Here is a 21,532-nt window from a genome sequence, read left to right on the forward strand (position 1 = left end):
TTTCACATCCACGTTGTAGTTGAACCATGTTTTTTTTTCTGAGTGGATATGTGAAAGAACAAAAAAGGTCTTGATTTGTGTTCAGTATCATCCCCAGAGTACAGCAACACTCCATATACATGGCTAAGTAATGTTTCTCAGACATTGTTGAGTCAAAACTGGAACATGCACATTTCAGTTTTCAAACTTGGAATTTTAACTGATCACTTTACTGGACCCATGTCTCATTTGAGACACAGTAAAGGTCCCAAATATGAATTTAACCCCATAAAACTATATATTCCCTGAAAACACAGATCCAAAGCGCCTCAAAGTCACCTTTTAGTTTAGTGAAAATAGGGGTTAGCTGGTGCGGCTTATAATCGGGGTTTAGCGCAGGGATGCACAATTCGTATCGCACGACTCCCGGGACATGCAGTTCCGGGCACCGGCCTGGTGTTTTTTTTTTAATTATTATTTAGCCCCGCTGCGGGGTTAGGATCCAGATCCCCCGCAGTGCTGCAGGGGACCTGTATCATACTCTACGGCAGCCGGTGGGCATCTGCACGATGCGCGTAGACAACCTCCGCTGCAGGCACTTCCGGGGCTTCAATGGTGGAGCACCGGCGTGGCATAACCTTCCAGTGCTCCACCATAGAATCTCCAGCAGAAGTGCCAGCAGCGGAAGTTGGCTAAGCGCATCGTGCAGACGTTCATCGGCAGCAGCATATACCGTATTTGCTCGATTATAAGATGACCCTGATTATAAGACGACCACCCAAAATCTGAATATTAATTTATGAAAAAATAAGACGACTCTATAGGAAAAAAAGTTTTACTAGTAAATGTTAATTCACGTAAACTATGGGAACAATTTTTTTTAAATAAAAGCTATGATTCAGAAAAATATTTTGTGCACATGTTATGTTATGCACATCTGCCCCCTGGCTTGCCGCTCTGGCCCAGAAATGCCTTATGCCCCCTATATGCCACTGTGCCCCCTGATATGCCTTTTAACCCTCTAAATGCCACTGTGCCCCATGATATGCCTTTTGACCCCCTATGTACCACTCTGCCTCCAGAATTGCCTTATACCCCTATATGCCACTCTGGCATTTAGGGGGTTAAAAGGCATATTATGGGGCAGAGTGGAATATAGGGAGGTGTAAGGCATTTCAGGAGGCAGAGTGGCGTATAGAGGGTTAAAAGGCCTTTCTGGAGGCAGAGTGGCATTAAGGGGGTTAAAAAGCATTTCACAGAGCACTCTACCTCCAGAAATGCCCCCATTTAACACTCCCTCCCTCCTCCAAACTTACCAGAGCTTCTGCGTCCATCGTGCAGACCTTCACCGGCTGTCAGAGATCACGGAACTCCTCTGACAGCCGGGGAAGGTCTGCGCGATGGATGCAGACAACCCCCGCTGCTAGCCGCACCTCCTCTCGGCTTCAGCGGAAGTTGTGTACGCAAATCACGTAGAGCTCTACTCGCTGCCCGGACTAAGCACCGGGGACTCAGAAGTACCGGTAAGTTGGGGGGAGGGGGGGGAGACAGGAGGATCCAGGTCCCCTGCATTGCTGCGGGGGATCTAGATCTTAGTCTCATAGTCAGACCTAGTTGAGGTCTGATTATAAGACGACCCCGATTATAAGACGAGCATTTGCTCTGGAAAAAACCTCGTCTTATAATCGAGCAAATACGGTATTGGCAGCAGGGTCTAATATTAATATATAATGGCAACAGGGTCTAAAATTTATATGTATCTATTGTCAGCAGGGGCTAATATTAATATATATCGGCAGCAGGGTCTAATATTTATATATATTGGCAGCAGAGGCTAATATTAAAGCATTATAAGTTCAGCTGTTATTTTGAAATCATAAAGTACATATTATGTAGTTAAAAATGCATGCCTAACGCATATATATGTGTATATGTAGCATTTTATAATTCCCCACCTACTTTGGTCCGTGTCCCTTCATGTGCCCCCCTCTAAATATGAAAGTTGGAAATGCCACAAACGTTGGAAGGTGTTGGTGTGGAATCAGCTGCATGGTACAGGCCAATATGCCCCTAACTTGATTCTCCATGCTGTCTACTTTTAATAATTATATAGTCTTAGGAGGATAAAATCAAATATGGGACATCTACTGTGAGACCTGGACACAGCAAACTGATCTGTCAAAATTCCATGTTTGAAAAAACTGTAATGCACATGTTCCAATTTTGAGCCCATAGTGCCTAAAAGACACAGGTTATTCCTGTACTGTGGAGGTGTTTCAGAATACAAATCACAAGTTGTTAAATTCTCAAGATGGACATGTTATTTAGGAAGGATAGAAAAAGCAGGAAGGGTGGTGGAGTATGCTTATATGTTAATGAGCTAAAGTCTAGTATTAACTTGAATGTGACAAGGAAAATGTGGAAGCTTTATGGGTAGATATCAGCTTGGGGCAAAAAAAAAAAAAAAAAAGGAAATCAAATACTGGTTGGGATATGTTATAAACCACCTAATGTTAATACTGATGAGGAAGAACAGCTGTTAGAGCTAATTGAGAAAGTTGCACATCTGGGTAACACGTTAATTATTGGAGATTTTTATTACCCTGACATAAATTGGGATAGAGCGACTAGTAGTTCTGCAAGGGGATTCAGGTTTTGAACCTGTTAAATGACACCTTCATGTCACAACTGGCACAAGCACCAAACTAGGGTTTGTCTCTGGATCTTGTTATAACAAACAATGTTTATCTACTGTCAAACATTCAAGTGGGGGAGCACTTGGGTAATAGTGATCACAATATGGTTTCTTTTGAAATAAATAATAAAAAAAAAGAAATTGCACATGGGAAATACTAACATATAATTTTAAAAAGGCCAATTTGAATAAGATAAAGGCAGCTTAGTGATAAAAATTGAGTATCTTCAAACAAATATTAGAAAGGTACACTTCTCAGTATGTACCATTGGGTAATAAACATAAAAGAAACAGATTGAAACCAATGTGGCTTAGTGGGGAAATAAACCAAGAAATGTAAAATAAGAAAAGGGCTTTTAGAGCAGACAAATCAGAGGCATCTTATATAAGATATAAGGAAGCAAATAATACATGCAAAAAGGTGATTAAATGGGCTAAACTAGAAAATGAGAGAGGGATAGCCAAAGAGAGCAAAACCAACCCCAAAAAATTCTTTAAGTACATAAGTAGGAAAATGTAGGTACACAGAGATGGGAGTATTAGTTAATGAGGACCAATTAGTATATATTAGGGAGGAACTTATGGCAAGGGATATGCAAATTACTAATTGTGATTGGATGACCCAGGACAAGGTGCTGCAGCAACTAAAGAAAGTTAATTAAAGACCTGTGAGCTTAATTTAAGTGGCTGGGAAAGTATTTGAAGGGCTATTAAGGGATAATATTCAGGAATTCATCGGGAAGAACAGTGTTATTAGCAAAGATCTGCATGGTTTTATGAAACATAGGTCATGTCAAACTAATTTAATTGCATTCTACAAAGAAGTAAGTAGAAGTGTAGATCAGGATGTTGCAGCGGATGTAATCTACTTGGATTTTGCCAAGGCGTTTGACACGGTTCCACACAATAGGTTAATATTCAAACTGAAAGAAATTGGTCTAAATGCAAATTCTTGTTCTTGTGTTGAACATTGGCTTGGTGATAGAGTACAGAGAGCTGTTATAAATGGTAAATCTTCAAGCTGGACAAAAGTGGTAAGTGGTGTTCCTCAGGGTTCTGTCCTGGGACCAGTTTTATTCAACATATTTCTAAATGACCTTGCAATAGGCAGAGGCGTACCTAGATTATTTGGAACCTGGGGCGGATCCTGTATGTGGCACTGCCCCCCCACACACACTTTAAAACTGCATAGCTTCTGTCGTTATATACTGGCACATACATTGAAGGTGGTACAGCATTACTGTTATCATTATATACGAAGGCAGACATTGATGGTGGTACAGCATAACACCTATCACTATATTATGAGGCAGACAATGACAGTGGTACAGCATAACACCCATCACTATATACTGAGGCAGACATTGACGGGGGTAAGGCATAACACCTATCACTGAACTCTGAGGCAGACATTGACGGGGGTACAGCATTACACCTATCACTATATACTGAGGCAGACAATGACAGTGGTACAGCATAACACCTATCACTATAAACTGAGGCAGACATTGACGGGGATACAGCATAACATCTATCACTGTATACTGAGGCAGACATTGACGGGGATACAGCATAACATCTATCACTATATACTGAGGCAGACATTGATCCCTATCACTATATACCAAGCCAAACATTGATGTGGTGTACGCCTACCACGTCAGTGTCTGTCTTAAGAGGGATGCACCAAAATGAAAATTCAATAACAATATTAATATATATATCATTGTTAACAGCAATCACACTCCTATCATGCCCAGGCATACCCAGGTTCTAGCATTTACTGGTTGCCTGACCATGATAGGAGTGTGATTGCTGTTAGCAATATATATATATATATATATATATATATATATATATATATATATATATTATTGTTATTATTCACATGTGAACTCAGCACGGAAGGCATAGAATCAGACATACAAATCCCATATTTGCAGGTATACAATAATAATGTATGGAAACATAGCATTGCAGTTATAGATCAACTGGAAATCACATAAAAACCTCAGCAAAGAATGTATAGATAAACCCCCCTAAATTACAGGCATAGATGACAACCCTGGTGTCCACACTGCCCACATAGAACCTGACCAGCACCCAAATTACACACAGCCCAGCATGAGTCAACTTTGTCAACAAACATCCTGCTTGTGCCATCTTTACCTTTCCATAAAGCATTTATACATCTATGATACACTCAAACACTTTTACAGTCACTCACTAATTCACACTTTTCATTCTCATAATTAATTCATATAATAATTTATTCTCTCACTCATTCACACAAACTCATTAATTATCTCCCCCATTCAGACAATTCATCCACACATTCAGTCACTCACTCATTCACACATTAATTAATTCATTATCTCACTCATTCTCACTGTTTATTTCAAGATAATTCCATGCTGGCACCGCAACGGAGTTAGAGGCCTCGCGGAGGAGACTGAGGGGTGCTGAACGGTTGCTAGGCGCCCCTCTCTCTCCTCCAGGTAAAAAGAAAAGTGACAAGGCCGTCCGGGACATGTGGTCACCCTAGCTGTAGCACCCCCATAATGAGCAACACCCGGGGCGGACCGTCCTCCCCCTGCCCCCTGCTAGGTAAGCTACTGGCAGTAGGCATTAGGCACCGGTGAAGTCTTCGTGTTTGTCTTAGTCTTCGTGGAAAAAAAAAACTTTGTATTCTACGAATATTCGCCCATTCCTGTCTTCTGTTCGGGTGAATATTCGTGGACATTCTTCGTGTTCGTTTTTATCTATATTTTCTCCCGGTTTCCTAGCAGGGGTTAATACGGGGTTAACAAACACATCACAACAGCAGCGTTGGAGCTTTGGAGCCAGGTCTCTATTGGTCGCTGGCAGGGGGCTCGTCTGGCATCAACAAATGAATTGTAGCACTCCAGCGGTGCAGGGAACTCTCCTCTCTACAGCCAGGGAAGGTCTGCGTGATGGACGCAGACAACCCCCGCTGCTAACGGCACCTCCTTCCGGCTGCAGCGGAAGTTGCCTACGTGAATCGCGTACACATCTACCCACTGCCCCGACTACATACCAGGGAGTCAGAAGCACCGGTAAGTTTGGGAGGGAGGTTACCAGACAGGAGAATCCAGGTCCCCTGCAGCGCTGCTGGGGATCTGGATCTTAGTCTCATAGTCAGACCTCTATTAGAGGTCTGATTATAAGACGACACCGATTATAAGACAAGGGGTATTTTTCAGAGCATTTGCTTGGTACCTTGCATGCTGCTCGTGGATGGGGAAGATGCTGCTTGGGGCAAAAGGCACTTCTTTTTACTCACTGGGCGAGTAGAAGTACTAGTTGTGCTACCCTTTAACTTTAAACGTGCTTCTGGTGCTTTAGGCTTTCCGTAAAAATACAGAGCTGGTGGGCCTAGCAGCACTACTACTGCCTGCTATTGGCGCCTTTCCTTTACTTGATGACATAGATCCCTCAAGCAATGATTCCCCAAACGATAACCGAGAGCTTGGCCTACTTGGCCGACTAGACTGATGCAAAGGCTGCATCATAGAAGAACTGGTGGTGGTGGATGCAGCTTGTCTCTCCTTAGTCTCAAAAGGAGGATCCATTTAAAATCTAAAACCACTAAATGGTGTTATTAATTCAAGTTTAACTATAATACACTAAGTAGTAAAACTACTAGCAGTATTTTATTTTTATTTTAAATTTACACGGGCCTAAGATCCTACTATTATGCTAAAGCTATATTTCCTTACTATTCTAAGTCTACCTCTAGGCAAAGGCTGATGATCTCAAGCCCACTAAGCTAAAGTGAGACTATATCAGTATATTATTTATTTATTAATATTATTTATATAATATTAATAGATTATAAATTACAATTACTTATTATATTATAACTTTTACTTTAAATCAGATACAGAAGCAGACAGATATAGTTGTCCTACTTCTGCTAAATCTACAAAAATGTGCTAAATTATTTTCTTTTTTTACCGGGATCGCCGAACAGTGTGTTGTCTGCCTGGCGCTCGCGTTCGGCACATCGCGGATCGGGTTGACAGATTACTGTGGGGGGCTGGAGAAGACCCAGCAGTCATGGTGCACATTGGCACCAATGACAAAGTGAGAGGTAGGCGGAGTGTCCTTAAAAATGATTTCAGGGACTTAGGTAGCAAGCTTAAGGCAAGGACCTCCAGGGTAGTATTTTCTGAAATATTACCTGTACCACGTGCCACACCAGAGAGGCAGCGGGAGATTAGGGAGCTAAACAAGTGGCTCAGAAGCTGGTGTAGGAAGGAGGGGTTTGGGTTCATGGAGAACTGGGCCGACTTCTCTGTCGGATACAGGCTCTACGGTAGGGACGGGCTGCACCTCAATGGGGAGGGTGCAGCTGTGCTCGGGGAGAAGATGGCCAGAAGGGTGGAGGAGTGTTTAAACTAGGTAAAGGGGGGGAGGGAAACTACAATATAGAAGGGGAAGATGGTGTAGATAGAAAGCTGGGGTTTATAAAAGTACCTGGGGGTGGAGCGGAGGGAGGGGTTAGAATAGTCAATAGGGATAGGCTTCATAGGGAAAAAAACCATACACCTCTAAATTGTATGCTTACTAATGCCAGAAGTCTGACCAATAAAACTGACGAACTGGAGTTAATAATGTCTGAAGAAAACTATGACATAGTGGGTATAACAGAGACATGGTTGGATGATAGCTATGACTGGGCGGTTAACATACAGGGTTATAGTCTATTCAGGAAGGATCGAAAAAAATGAAAAGGGGGAGGAGTTTGCCTTTATGTAAAGTCCAGCCTAAAGGCCACACTGCGGGAGAATATATGTGAGGGAAATGATAATGTGGAGTCATTATGGGTAGAAATATATGGAAAGAAAAATAATAAAATACTGATCGGGGTTTGCTATAAGCCACCAAATATAATGGAAGCAGCAGAAGATCAATTATTAAAGCAAATAAACAAGGCAGCAAATCACAATGAGGTGGTTATTATGGGGGACTTTAACTATCCCGACATAAACTGGGAAACAGAGACCTGTGAATCTCATAAAGGAAACCGGTTTCTGACTATAAGTAAGGATAATTATCTGTCCCAAATGGTACAGGACCCGACCAGAGGGGGCGCCCTACTGGACTTAATATTGACCAACAGACCTGACAGAGTAACTAATGTGCAGGTCAGGGGGCATCTAGGAAATAGTGATCACAATATGATACATTATAACTTGTCCTTCAATATGGGAACTCTTAGAGGAGCCACAAGAACCATGAACTTTAGGAAGGCAAAGTTTGATCAACTAAGAGAAGCCCTTAACACTGTAAATTGGGAAAATGTCCTCAAAAACAAGAGTACAGACACTCAATGGGAGATTTTTAAGGATATCTTAAATTCTCAATGTGAAAGGTACATACCGTATGGGAATAAAAGAGTCAGGAACAAGAGAAAACCAATGTGGATAAATAAAAATGTAAAGGGGGTAATAAATGGCAAAAAAAAGGCATTTAAGCTACTAAAACAGGAAGGCAGTGAGGAAGCACTAAAAAGCTATCGGGAAAAAAATAAAATATGTAAAAATCAGATAAAAGCAGCAAAAGTGGAGACAGAAAGACTCATTGCCAAAGAGAGTAAGACAAACCCCAAAATGTTCTTTAACTATATAAATAGTAAAAAGGTTAAAAATGAAAGCGTTGGCCCCTTGAAAAGTAATGAGGGAGAAGTTATAGACGGGGATCAGGAAAAAGCTAATCTATTAAATATATTCTTCTCTGCTGTATTCACAGAGGAAAATGAAATGCCAGGTAATATACAGCAGGATGAGATAACTGCCCCAGTACATGTCGCCTGTCTAACCCAGGAAGAAGTGCAGTGCCGCCTAAAAAAAATCAAAATAGACAAATCACCAGGTCCAGATGGCATTCACCCCCGCGTTCTAAGGGAGTTAAGTAATGTAATAGACAGACCCCTATTTCTAATATTCAAGGACTCTATAGTGACAGGGTCTGTTCCCCAGGACTGGCGCATAGCAAATGTTGTGCCAATATTCAAAAAGGGGACAAAAAGTGACCCGGGGAATTATAGGCCTGTTAGTTTAACTTCTGTTGTGTGTAAACTGTTTGAGGGTTTCCTAAGAGATGCTATTTTGGAGTATCTCAATGAAAATAAGTGTATGACTCCATATCAGCATGGGTTTACAAGGGATCGGTCCTGTCAAACTAACCTGATCAGCTTTTATGAGGAGGTGAGCTCAAGACTGGATCGGGGTGAATCGCTGGATGTCGTATATCTTGATTTTTCCAAAGCATTTGATACGGTGCCACATAAAAGGCTGGTACATAAAATGAGAATGCTTGGGCTGGGGGAGAATGTGTGTATGTGGGTAAGTAACTGGCTCAGTGATAGGAGACAGAGGGTGGTTGTTAATGGTGCATACTCTGAGTGGGTTACTGTTGCTAGTGGGGTACCGCAGGGGTCAGTTTTGGGTCCTATTCTTTTTAATATATTTATTAATGACCTTGTAGAGGGATTGTATAGTAAAGTATCAATCTTTGCAGACGATACTAAGCTCTGTAACGTGGTTAACACAATAGAGGACAGTGCACGATTACAAATGGATCTGCATAGGTTGGAGGCTTGGGCTGGGATGTGGCAGATGAGGTTCAACACAGATAAATGTAAGGTTATGCACATGGGGAAGAAAAATCCAGGCTGGGAATATGTATTAAATGGGAAAACACTGGGGACGACTGACATGGAAAAGGACTTAGGAGTTTTAGTTAACAGTAAATTTACCTGTAGCAACCAGTGTCAGGCAGCTGCTGCTAAGGCAAATAAAATCATGGGGTGCATCAAAAGGGGCATAGATGCCCACGACAAGGAAATAATTCTACCACTGTACAAGTCACTAGTCAGACCACACATGGAATACTGTGTACAGTACTGGGCACCAGTGTACAAGAAAGATATAGTGGAGCTGGAGAGGGTTCAAAGACGGGCAACCAGAGTAATAAGGGGAATGGGAGGACTACAGTACCCAGAAAGATTATCAGAATTAGGGCTATTTAGTTTGGAAAAAAGACGGCTTAGGGGGGATTTAATAACTATGTATAAATATATAAGGGGACAGTACAGAGATCACTCCCAGGACCTATTTATACCCAGGACTGTATCTATAACAAGGGGACATCCTCTACGGTTGGAGGAAAGAAGGTTTCTACACCAGCACAGACGGGGGTTCTTTACAGTAAGAGCGGTGAGATTATGGAACTCTCTGCCAGAGGAAGTGGTTATGGTAAACTCAATAAAAGAGTTCAAAAGGAGCCTGGACGTGTTTCTTGAAAGCAATAATATTACAAGTTATGGATATTAGATTAATAGGGACAGAACGTTGATCCAGGGATTTATTCTGATTGCCATATTTGGAGTCGGGAAGGAATTTTCCCCCTGGTATGGGGCAATTGGCATCTGCTTCATAAGGGTTTTTTTGCCTTCCTCTGGATCAACACAGTAGGGACACAATATGTATATAGGTTGAACTTGATGGACTTTGGTCTTTTTTCAACCTTATGAACTATGTTACTATGTTACTATGTTACTAGTACTACAGCTACCTTGAAGCTTTGCTTAAAACAGTTGTCGTCAAACAGTCAATCTTTCTTGAAAAGAAATTAGAAAATAAAATTTAACAGCATTCAAAATTTAATGTAGAAAAATGCATTAGTTATTTTAAATCTGTTTAGTTTAGAAAAACGGTGCCTCAGAGGGAATATAGTTACATAGTTATATAGGCTGAAAAAAGACACGCGTCCAGCAAGTTCAGCCTTTCCTATATCTGTTAATTTGTTGCTGTTGATCCAAAAGAAGGCAAAAAACCCCAGTTTGTCTCTTTCCAATTTTGTACTAACCAGGGAGAAAATTCCTTCTTGACCCCAAAATGGCAGTTAGATTTTTCCTTGGATCAATAAGATGTTTCCCCATGATTAAAGATTATATCCCCGAATATTATGTTTTTCCAAGTATCCATCCAGTTATTTTTAACGTCTGTACAGACTCCGATAAAACTACCTCTGCAGGCAGAGAATTCCACATCCTAATTGTCCTTACTGTAAAAAAAACTTTTCCTCTGCTTTAGACTAAATCTCCTTTCTTCCAGTCTAAACGCATGACCATGTGTCCTATGCATAGTCCCCCGAATATATTTATATAATACTATCATATCCCCTCTGAGGCACGGTTTTTCTAAACTAAACAGATTTAAATTTGTTAACCTTTCTTCATAACTATAATGCTCCATTCCTTTTATTAATTTTGTAGCCCGCCTCTGCACCCTTTCTAGTGCTATGATATCCTTCTTCAGAAAAGGTGTGTAAAATTGCACAGCATATTCAAGGTGCAGCCTTACCATCGATTTATACAGAGGCAAAATTATATTTTTATCCCGTGAATTGATGTCCCTTTTTATAAACGACAATACCTTACTGGCTTTAGCAACTGCTGACTGACATTACACATTGTCCCAAATCCTTCTCATTTGTCGTTACCCCTAATTCGTTACCGTTTAGGGTGTAGGTTGCTTGTGCATTCCCTACCCCGAAGTGCTAACTTTACATTTATCTACATTGAATTTCATCTGCCATTTGTGTGCCCAGTCCCCAAGTCTATCTAGATCCCTCTGCAGCACTGTAATATCCTGCTCGCATTGTATTACTTTACCTAGTTTAGTGTCATCTGCAAACACAGAAACATGACTTTTAATGCCTATTGCCAGGTCATTTATAAATATGTTGAATAAAATTGGTCCCAGAACAGAACCCTGAGGAACACCACTTACCACTTTTGACCAGCTTGAAAATTGACCATTTATAACAACTCTCTGTACTCTATCTCTAAGCCAATGTTGTACCCAAGAACAAGAATTTGCATCTAGACCAGTTTCGTTCAGTTTGAATACTAACATATTGTGTGGAACCGTGGCAAACGCCTTGGCAAAATCCAAGTACCGTATTGGCTCGGATATAGGCCGCCCCCGTATATAGGCCGCACCCTAAAAGTTTGGTGCTTTTTTAAAGAAAAAGTTTTTTTCTTTAAAAAAGCACCAAAAAAACATGCTGCCACTCTGTCCCTGTCTGGCACCGGAAGCTGTATACGCGTATTGCGTAGATGTGCCCCGCCGGCCCCGCAAGACACCCGGGAGTCTGCTCCAGTAAGTCGGGGGGGGGCAGAGGTAAAACGCATCGTGCGGACGGTCCGCACGATGCACTTAGACAACCTCCCGGGCCGGCCCCCCCCCGTGGGAAGTGCTGGCAGGGGAGGCTGTCTGAGCGTATCGGAGATTAGGATGCAGGTCCCCTGCACCGCTGCGGGGGATCTGTATCCAAACCCTGCTGCCTGCCCGGCGTCGGGTGCTAGACCCCGAATATAGGCCGCACCCCCACTTTGAAAAAGTGGGGGGAAAAAGTGCGGCCTATATTCGAGCCAATACAGTAGATTACATCCACTGCAACACCCTGATCTATACTTCTACTTACTTCTTCGTAGAATGCAATTAAATTAGTTTGACAGGACCTATGTTTCATACAACCATGCTGATTTTTGCTAATACTGTTCTTCCAATGAATTCCTGATTATTATTCATCAACAGCCCTTCAAATACTTTCCCAACCACAGAAGTTAAGCTCACAGGTCTATAATTTCCGGGAACAGAGTGTGAACCCTTTTTGAATATAGGAACCGCATCTGCCTTCCTCCAATCCTCTGGTACAATTCCTGAAAGAAAAGAATCCCGAAAGATTAGAAACAGAGGTTCACTTATTTCCTGACTCAGCTCCTTAAGTACTCGTGGGTGAATACCGTCAGGCCCCGGAGCTTTGTTAACATTAACTTTCTTTAGTTGCTGCAGCACCTTGTCCTGAGACATCCAATCACAGTTTGACTGCAATTCTTTTTTTAGTAGTCCTATGTATATCCATTGCCATAGGTTCCTCCTTAATATATACTGAGGAAAAATAGTTATTTAAAGTTTCCGCTTTCTGGTCCTCCTTAACCAACACTCCCATCTCTGTTTTTAATTAACCTACATTCTCATTTTTTGGCTATCACTCTCTCATTTTCTAGTTTAGCCCATCTAATCATCTTTTTGCATGATAGCATTATTTAAATATATTCGAGGCCAATACAAACTATTGTGTGGAAATCTATTCATAAACAGGACTATGCATAGGACACGTGATCATGCATTTAGACTGGGAAAAAAAGGAGATTTAGTCTAAAGCAGAGGAAAGGGTTTTTACAGTAAGAACAATAAGGATGTGGAATTCTCTGCCTGCAGCGGTAGTTTTATCGGAGTCTGTACAGACATTTAAACATGAATACTTGCAAAACCATAATATTCAGGGATATCATTTGTAAATTATGGGGAAACAGCTTCTTGATCCAAGGAGAGATATGAGCATTCTGGGGTCAAGAAGGATTTTTTTCCCCTAGTTTGTGCACAATTGGAAAGAGCCACAACTGGGTTTTTTGCCTTCTTTTAGATCAACAGCAAGAAATAAACGGATGTGGGAAAGGCTGAACTTGATGGACGCATTACTTTTTTCAGCCTATGTAACTGTGGTAAGTAGGGTGCCTCAGGGATTCTGTCTTGGGTTCAGTTAGCTTATTTATTAATGATCTTGCAATAGATATTGGAAATCACTGGTCTGTGTTTGCTGATGACACAAAATTAGGTAAAGTTATAAAGTTTCACCAGGATGTAGCTTCTCTGCAGAATGATTTGAATAAACTAGGGGACTGGGCAAATAAGTGGCAGATGAGATTCAATATAGATAAGTGTAAGGTAATGCACTTTGGTACCAGAAAATACGCATGCAACTTACAATCTAAAGGGCATAGCCGAAAATGAAAAGGACATGGGTATAATTGTAGCCCATAGTGCAATGCCAGCCAGTGGTTGCAAAAGCCAGTAAGGTATTGGCATGTATAAAGAGGAGTATTAAATCACGAGATGAAAATATAATTTTGCCTCTTTGTAAAGCAACGGTGAGGCCTTACCTTGGATATGCAGTGCAATTTTGGGCACCGCTTTTTAAGAAGGATGTTATAGAGATGGAGAAAGTGCAGAGCCGTCTAAGAGGCGATCTGATAACTTTGTACAAATACATACAAGGTCAGTATAAACCAGGGGTGTCCAAGTTTTTTCTGCAGTGGGCCACTTCATCAGAATTGTATACGTGCATGGGCCGCACTCATTTTTCACTGTGTGAAAATATGGCCTTTAATAAGATATGCAGATTAAAATAAAGTAAATGACACAAAACCTTTACTTTTCCTCTCACTGATTTCTGGGTCTAGAAAGTTTTGTGACTACAAATTCAGGATTCTGGATAAGTTAAAATGAAATAGTTCTATTTATCCTAGGGATGCACCTAAGTGAAAATTCTGGACCAAAACCGAAAATTCAGTTCACTTAGCCAAAACTGAAAATGACCCCCCCACATACTTTTAATAAAAGTAAGTTGCACACCAAAATTGTACAAAAAAACTATATATTATGATTGTTAACAGCAATCTCAGGCATACCCAGATTCCAGTATGTACTGGTTGGCTGGGCATTGTACCAGTAATTTTTGTCCAATTTTAGTGTGTAACCACACTTTTATTAAAAGTAACACACCACAATTGGACAAAAAAAATCAACAATATGACTTGGCATGATAGGAGTGTGATTGCTAACAGCGAACACACTCTTTTCATACCCAGGCAACCAGTAAATGCTGGAACCTGATGATGGGACTGTGATTGCTGTTAGCAGATTGCTGTTAGCAATCACACTCCTATCATGCCAAGTCAGCCAGTACATGCTGGTACAGGGTGGCTGTAAGTGCAGACCCCATACTGCTGGCAGCATCAATACACAAGGGGGGCAGCTAGCCAGGTTTCAGCATTTACTGGCTGACTTAGCATGATAGGAGTGTGATTGCTAACAGCAATCACAGTCCCATCATGCCTAGGTTCCAGCATTTACACATCCATGCTATCACACACACTCATTCATTCATATACTCATTCATTCACACATTCATTCCCTCACAGGCATACTTATTCAAACAACCTCCCCCACCCCCTTACCTACTACAGCTCTCGATGCCGCTCACAGACTTCAGCAGGGGGCGCGGCCTCCCTTGTTCTCCCCACAGAGGAGGCAGGACTGGAGCAGAGAATAGACCCTCCCACAAGTAAGCGGCAGGGCTTGTGATGATGTGATCCTGGCTGCCGATCTCACGCGGGCCGCACCTCGAGGTCACACGGGCCGCATTTGGCCCGCGGGCCGCATGTTGGACGCCCCTGGTATAAACTAAACTTGTGCACCAGTCAACTCTTCGTGTTCATCTTCATGGTGAAAAACATCTTCGTATTCCAAGCCCGTTCCTGTGTTCGCTTCGGGCGAATATTTGTGTACCTTCTTCGTGTTCGTTTTTTTTTCTTCGTGTTTGCCGTTTTTTTTTTTAATGGGGTTAATACAGGGTTAACGTGGTAACGGTACATAGCAGCTTTGGTGTCTGGATTTTAAAGGTCCTTGGAAGCAACTCTATTGGTCGCTCCCCCACCCGACGGGTGACCACATGTCCCGGGTAGTGTGAGTAGAAATGCTCTTTATTTTTTATTTTTTTGACACGGAGGAGACAGAGGGGCACCGCTCGGCGCCCCCCAGTCTCCTCCACGAGGCCTCTACCTCTTTCACGGTGCCGGCATTTCATGGTGAGCGCCAGAATATGAAGTCATATTCTGGCGCTCAGCAGTGAAGCAGCGCACACCCCGGCAGAGCGGGGTGATGGAGGCCTCGTACTCCCACCGCAGGACCTAAAGATAAGTTAACTACATAGGGGGGAGAGGGGGTAGAAAGTGATAAGAGGAAGTAGAGGGGGTACAAAGTGATAAGGGAGGGAGTGGGAGTAGAAAGTGAGAAGGGGGTAGTAAGAATATTGAAATAAGTAAAGAGTGTGAATGAGTGAGTATGAATTAATGTGTGGATGAATTGTCTGAATGAGGGCGAGAATTAATGAATTTGTCAGAATGTATTAATTAATGTGTTTAAATGATTTGTGTGAATGTGTGAGAGAATAAATGATTATGTGAATGAAAGTGTGAATTAGTGAGTGACTGTAAAAGTGTTTGTGTGTATCAGGTGTATAATTGTGAAAAGGCAAAAATGGCACAAGCAGGGGTGTTGGAGCCATGGGGACCAAGATGGCAAAGGCCAGGCTGTTTGGGGACAAAGTTGCTGGGCTGTTTGGGGCAAGTCCTATGTGTATAATTTGGGTTGGCTTTGGGGTGTGAAGCCTGTGATCTATGCCTGTAATTTAGGGGTTTTATCTATACCTTTTAATGCTGAGTTTTTATGCGAATTCCAATTGCTCTATATCTGCAAAGCTGGGTTTTTGTGTTATTCTGTAGATCCAGATCTGCTATGCTATGTTTCCATACATTATTATTGTATACCTACAAATAGAGGGTTTGTATGTCTGATTCTGTTTATTTGATCTATACCTTCAGTGTGGAGTTCACAAGTGAATTTCAATTGATCTATACATGCAAAGCTGGGTTTGTGTGTTAATGTGTTGATCTATAGCTGCTATCGGCATAAGGGTCTAATATTAATATATATATGGGCAGCAGGGTCTAATATTAAAGAAACTGCCAGTTCAGCTGTTATTTTGAAATCATATTTCAATTTTAAGAGAGAAATACTTATTATGTAGTTAAAAATGCATGCCTAATGTGTATATGTGATGGGGCCATCTGCTGAAATGACAGATATGTACCTACAATGATAAAAAAAAGTAATCCATACACACCGAGCAAATACTATTTAAAAACACACATCTGAATGATGTAAATGCAAAAAATCCACAACAAGTGTTACAGCAGAAGGGAGTACGGAGGGTGTGAGTGGAGTCCCGCTTTACTAATCTGTAATGTTAGTAGGCAAACCTAGCTATTGCATACACTCTGCTAGTGTGAGGATTTTGCATGATTTTGCATGATTTCAATGACTTGTATTGTCCATTCATATACATATAATCAAATAAGCATACAAAAAACAATAACACATGTATTCAGCAACAAATCTGGGTTTGCCAAAGATTTTCTTATAATTAAGAGAGTAATGTTACATGAAGATGTTTATGAGAATAGATTTTAAGAGAAGTGATGTGATGTACACAATCTCTAGGGCTAGTTTCATTGAAACAACAACAACATTATTGCGTCACAAGATCTGACATCAGTCCACAAGCTGAAAGTTTAGTTTGTTCCTAACAACTCTTAATTAGCAAATATGCATTAATGCAGATAAAAACACACATAGATACGTACATACATACATTCAAGCATACACATGCTTTATGTTACACATATAGTAAATTATTTGTGAAAATTGTAACAATATTTTGTCTTTATTCCAGGTCCAATATGCGTATTGAAATACCAAAGACATTTGAAAAAATATCCGTATTCAATTGTGGCAGTAAGTATTTTATGATAGAAAAACAAAGTTGTATTTAATATATGAGAGCCTTACAAACAAATTTACATGTTCAGGGCCCTGGGTAGCAATATGTCAATAAAATGGGTGCCAAGATGATCCTTAGGACATACCAGAAATTTTTAATGAAAATGAACTTTAATCACAACCATTAGGTGGCTGATAGGGTCATACTCCATTGGTAATCACAGTGATTATGTCTTTTGGGTTGACTTACTCTTACCTCCATAGATCTGAAGGAGAGTGAGTGTGATACAGTGGGGCAAAAAAGTATTTAGTCAGCCACCAATTGTGCAAGTTCTCCCACATACAAAGATGAGAGAGGCCTGTAATTTTCACCATAGGTACACTTCAACTATGAGAGACAGAATAAACAACAAAGTCCATAAATCACATTGTCTGATTTTTAAAGAATTTATTTGCAAATTATGGTGGAACGTTTTCTGTAAGTCTTCACAAGGTTTTCACATACTGTTGCTGGTATTTTGGACCATTTTTGGGGCTGTCGCTGGGCAACACGGACTTTCAACTCCCTCCAAAGGTTTTCTATGGGGTTGAGATCTGGAGACTGGCTAAGCCACTCCAGGACCTTGAAATGCTTCTTACGAAGCCACTCCTTCTTTGCCTGGGCGGTGTGTTTGGGATCATTGTCATGCTGAAAGACCCTGCCACGTTTCATCTTCAAGGCCCTTCGCAGATGGAAGGAGGTTTTCACTCAAAATCTCACGATACATGGCCCCATTCATTCTTTCCTTTACACAGATCAGTCATCCTGGTCCCTTTGCAGAAAAACAGCCCCAAAGCATGATGTTTCCACCCCCATGCTTCACCGTAGGTATGATGTTCTTAGGATGCAACTCAGCATTCTTTCTCCTCCAAACACGACGAGTTGAGTTTCTACCAAAAAGTTCTACCTGGGTTTGACATATGACATTCGCCCAATCCTCTTCTGGATCATCCAAATGCTCTCTAGCAAACTTCAGATGGGCCAGGACATGTACTTGCTTAAGCAGGGGGACACGTCTGGCACTGCATGATTTGAGTCCCTGGCGACGTAGTGTGTTACAGGTCTGTGAGAGCCAGATATCTTGCTTGTTTGTAGGTGACCAAATACTTATTTTACCGAGGAATTTACCAATGAATTCATTAGAAATCCTACAATGTGAATTCCTGTATTCTTTCCCCCCATTCTGTCTTTCTTAGTTGAAGTGTACCTGTGGTGAAAATTATAGGCCTCTCTCATCTTTGTATGTGGGAGAACTTGCACAATTGGTGGCTGACTAAATACTTTTTTGCCCCACTGTATGTACTTTAGTTACTAGCAGGCGTTTTCCTTGTACAACCCCACAATACTTACAACAAAAGCCACAGAAAAGGTGAAAAGTCTTCTTTAGGGAAGGGGTGAGGATGGACTTTAGGTACCACTGCACTTTTTGTCAGGATTTGGGATTAACAAGTTTCATAAAAAAGTAAACTATAAGAACTTTTCAGGGATTTTAGGGTTGCAACACTGCGACCGGCTTTCTTTTTTATACGACGGACAGCTAGTAAGAAGCTGGTGCTGGCTCTGAAAGTATAGGACATGGGGGGGGTGTAATAGTGGGCATGCTGCTCAGGTACCAGAGGAACCTTCCAGTAAAGTGGTTATGGACTAAGCAAGCTAAGTAGAGCATGCGTCTGGAGGTAAGCGTCAGCCAGTTCACCTCTACTAGCATTTCACAGCGATGCATGTCATAACAGTGGAGAATAAATCGGCACAGCACATTGTACAGCATGTCAACTTTACCGAGATGGGTCTGCAATGCAAGAGTTGTAAACCACGCCCCCTTAGTCTAAGACTAGCATTAACATTTGCTGCGCAACACATTTCCTTAAATGGTGATCCATGCTAGATTTGTTCTGGTGGAGACACTTCTAGGATAAAGCTTTGATGATATATTGTCCATATGAAGACCAAAAGAAGAGCTGGGATCTAAACACATACCGAGATACTTGTAGAAATTGACCTGGGTCGGGTTATTACTGGATTTTCTTTTGATGTATATTTGAGAATTGTTTAATTTATGCAATTAAGGTTTTGTCCCAAACAACATGGCCTTTTCAGTGTTGAGGAATAGTTTGTTGTTAGTTATCTACTTTTCAACCTTAAAAAAATGATGTTTACCACAAATTCCACTTACAATAGTTTTACCCTGCTCATGTTAATGATGGTATCCTCAGCATACGTATGCATATTAACTTTTAATGACAACCCAAAAGTTGCTCGGATTGGCTATTTTTCTTTTCAGCGTATCTGTGAAATAAGTCGTTTTGGCAAGTTTGATTTGATATCTGTAACGGACTGAGCAGGTGAATCTGGTAGGTGGTAGATGTCAACAATTACTATCTGTTCTGATAAGGGTTTTTTCTATTGTGCCTGCTGTAAAGACAAAAGGGGCGTTTGAAAATGTTAGGACTGAGAAATGTAGTGAATATATATAGCATACCTCCTCCTGGGAGTTCTCGGGCTCAACCAGGATTGATTAATCAATAATCTTTGTGGGCAGTGCGGGCAGTGGGAGCCACAAAACCAGCAAGATGAAAGGTTGCAAGGAGGGACCAAGTGAGGCTTAGTCAAGTAAGCCGGCAAACTGGTGTGGGGACAAAGTTGGCACTAGGAAGCTATTTTATGGGACAAGGTTGGCAATGGGAAGCTGTTAAGGGACGGGGTTGGCACTGGGAAGCTATTTTTTTACAAGGTTGGCAATGGGAAGCTGTTAAAGGACAGGGTTGGCACTGGGAAGCTGGTTTTTTTGTGACAAAGTTTGCACTGGAAAGCTGTTAGGGGACACGGTTAGCAATTTTAAAACTGTTTTTGGACAAATATGCACTCGTCAAAGTAAGTGTCCCTGAATGGCAGTTAAGAAATGTGATCACCATAGCTGCAATTCATAGGAGTTAATAGTAGATCCCCTTAGATTGGAAGAACCTGATTGCAGAGTTGTTATATAAACACTGGTCAGGTATGTAGTTATGGCTTTTGCTGATGGAATTCTGAAGGAAATATGTTCATTAGTTAACTGGTGGGGTGCTTCCATCGATTCATGGAACTACTAAAACAAGCGGAAAATGTTGGAGTAGGTTGAATTGTCACATAAACTCTTTAAAACTGTCAACATGTTTGTGCCCTGTGTATTTGCATAATCCAGAAATGCAAAAATGCAACAAAATGCTGTTCACGAGTGATTAAGAACTATGATCAACAAAATAAAGTGGATATAAATGTAGTCCATAATCTGAAACCTATAGTTTAGTTTAACTGGGATTGTGCAGTATAGGATTTAATTTATTTATATACCCAAGAAACAATTGAAGTGCCAGACCAGAGTTTTGTTACATGTCACAGCTCTTGGTAGTTTGTGGACGTTGTAATATTTTCATGAACCATCCAGTAATTTGCTGTGCTGCTACTCTGTAGCCTGTTTACTGACATTTCCCACCTGTTGTCCATTACTCATTGGGACCAGTTTTTCCAGTAGGGCACCTTCCCTGAGGCCAGTCCTCCAATTATAAATATGTCCCTGCAGCTGCATTGACAGCCATGGTCACAGGTATATAACTGAGCGGCTTTGCCTTTGCCATAGGGTCTCATCTGCCAGTCAGCGCTCTACTGGATATGATGTCATATCCGGCGCAATACTGACTGGCAGACTAATGTGTTTTGTTTTTTTATGAAATATATTTTGAAATGCAGGGTTTGTTCCAATTCTAAACAAAAACTATTGGGACTAGAACCTGGATTGTGCAGTGTGACCATAAATGGCAGGATGCGGGGATCGAGCACATCACAGAGAGACACCTGATAAACTGGTAATCAGAAGTAGATGCAAACACCCGGGAATGATACAACTGCAAAGGTTTATTCCACTGAGCAAATGCAGGCAGCAATAAAAAACAACAATACCGTACAGCAATCCAGGGTCTGGGGTAGGAGACAATCAGCAAAGTCCATAAAAAAGCCAAGGTTAAAGTCCATAGAATCCAAAATGAGTATCATGGAACAAAGTACAGCAATTCCAAGAAGGAACAAATAAGCACTGATTGAACAGTGCTGGGGGTTTAACTAGCCCTGGCTCCTCCCCCAGATCCTAGAGACACTCCTCTCCCAATAGGAACCTATGAGTATTATCCTGTCCGTCACAACTCGTCCCCACCTTCAATCCGTCCTCGTCCCTTTGAGATACGTCATTGGGTCTCCCCCTGCCAGTACCAAGGCGTTGGCACACACCCTCCGCTGTGCGCGTCTTACTAGGAGGCCTGGGATGCGACAGCGCGGTCCCCTGAC

General features: G+C 41.4%; 1 protein-coding gene across 1 annotated transcript in view; it reads left to right on the forward strand.

Annotated features, from left to right (window-relative positions):
* The window catches only part of LOC149298088 (NXPE family member 4-like), a 32,386-nt gene that overhangs the window by 751 nt on the left and 10,103 nt on the right, over positions 1-21,532 (forward strand). The window contains exon 2 of the mRNA XM_089487977.1: positions 17,129-17,190. Coding sequence (XP_089344103.1) covers positions 17,129-17,190 — 62 coding nt within the window. The remainder of the gene's footprint in view (positions 1-17,128; positions 17,191-21,532) is intronic.

The sequence above is a fragment of the Sceloporus occidentalis genome, unplaced genomic scaffold (genome assembly GCF_023333645.1).
Source record: "Sceloporus occidentalis isolate IW3139 unplaced genomic scaffold, rSceOcc1.0.p SCAF_35, whole genome shotgun sequence".
NCBI classification, from domain to species: Eukaryota; Metazoa; Chordata; class Lepidosauria; order Squamata; family Phrynosomatidae; genus Sceloporus; species Sceloporus occidentalis.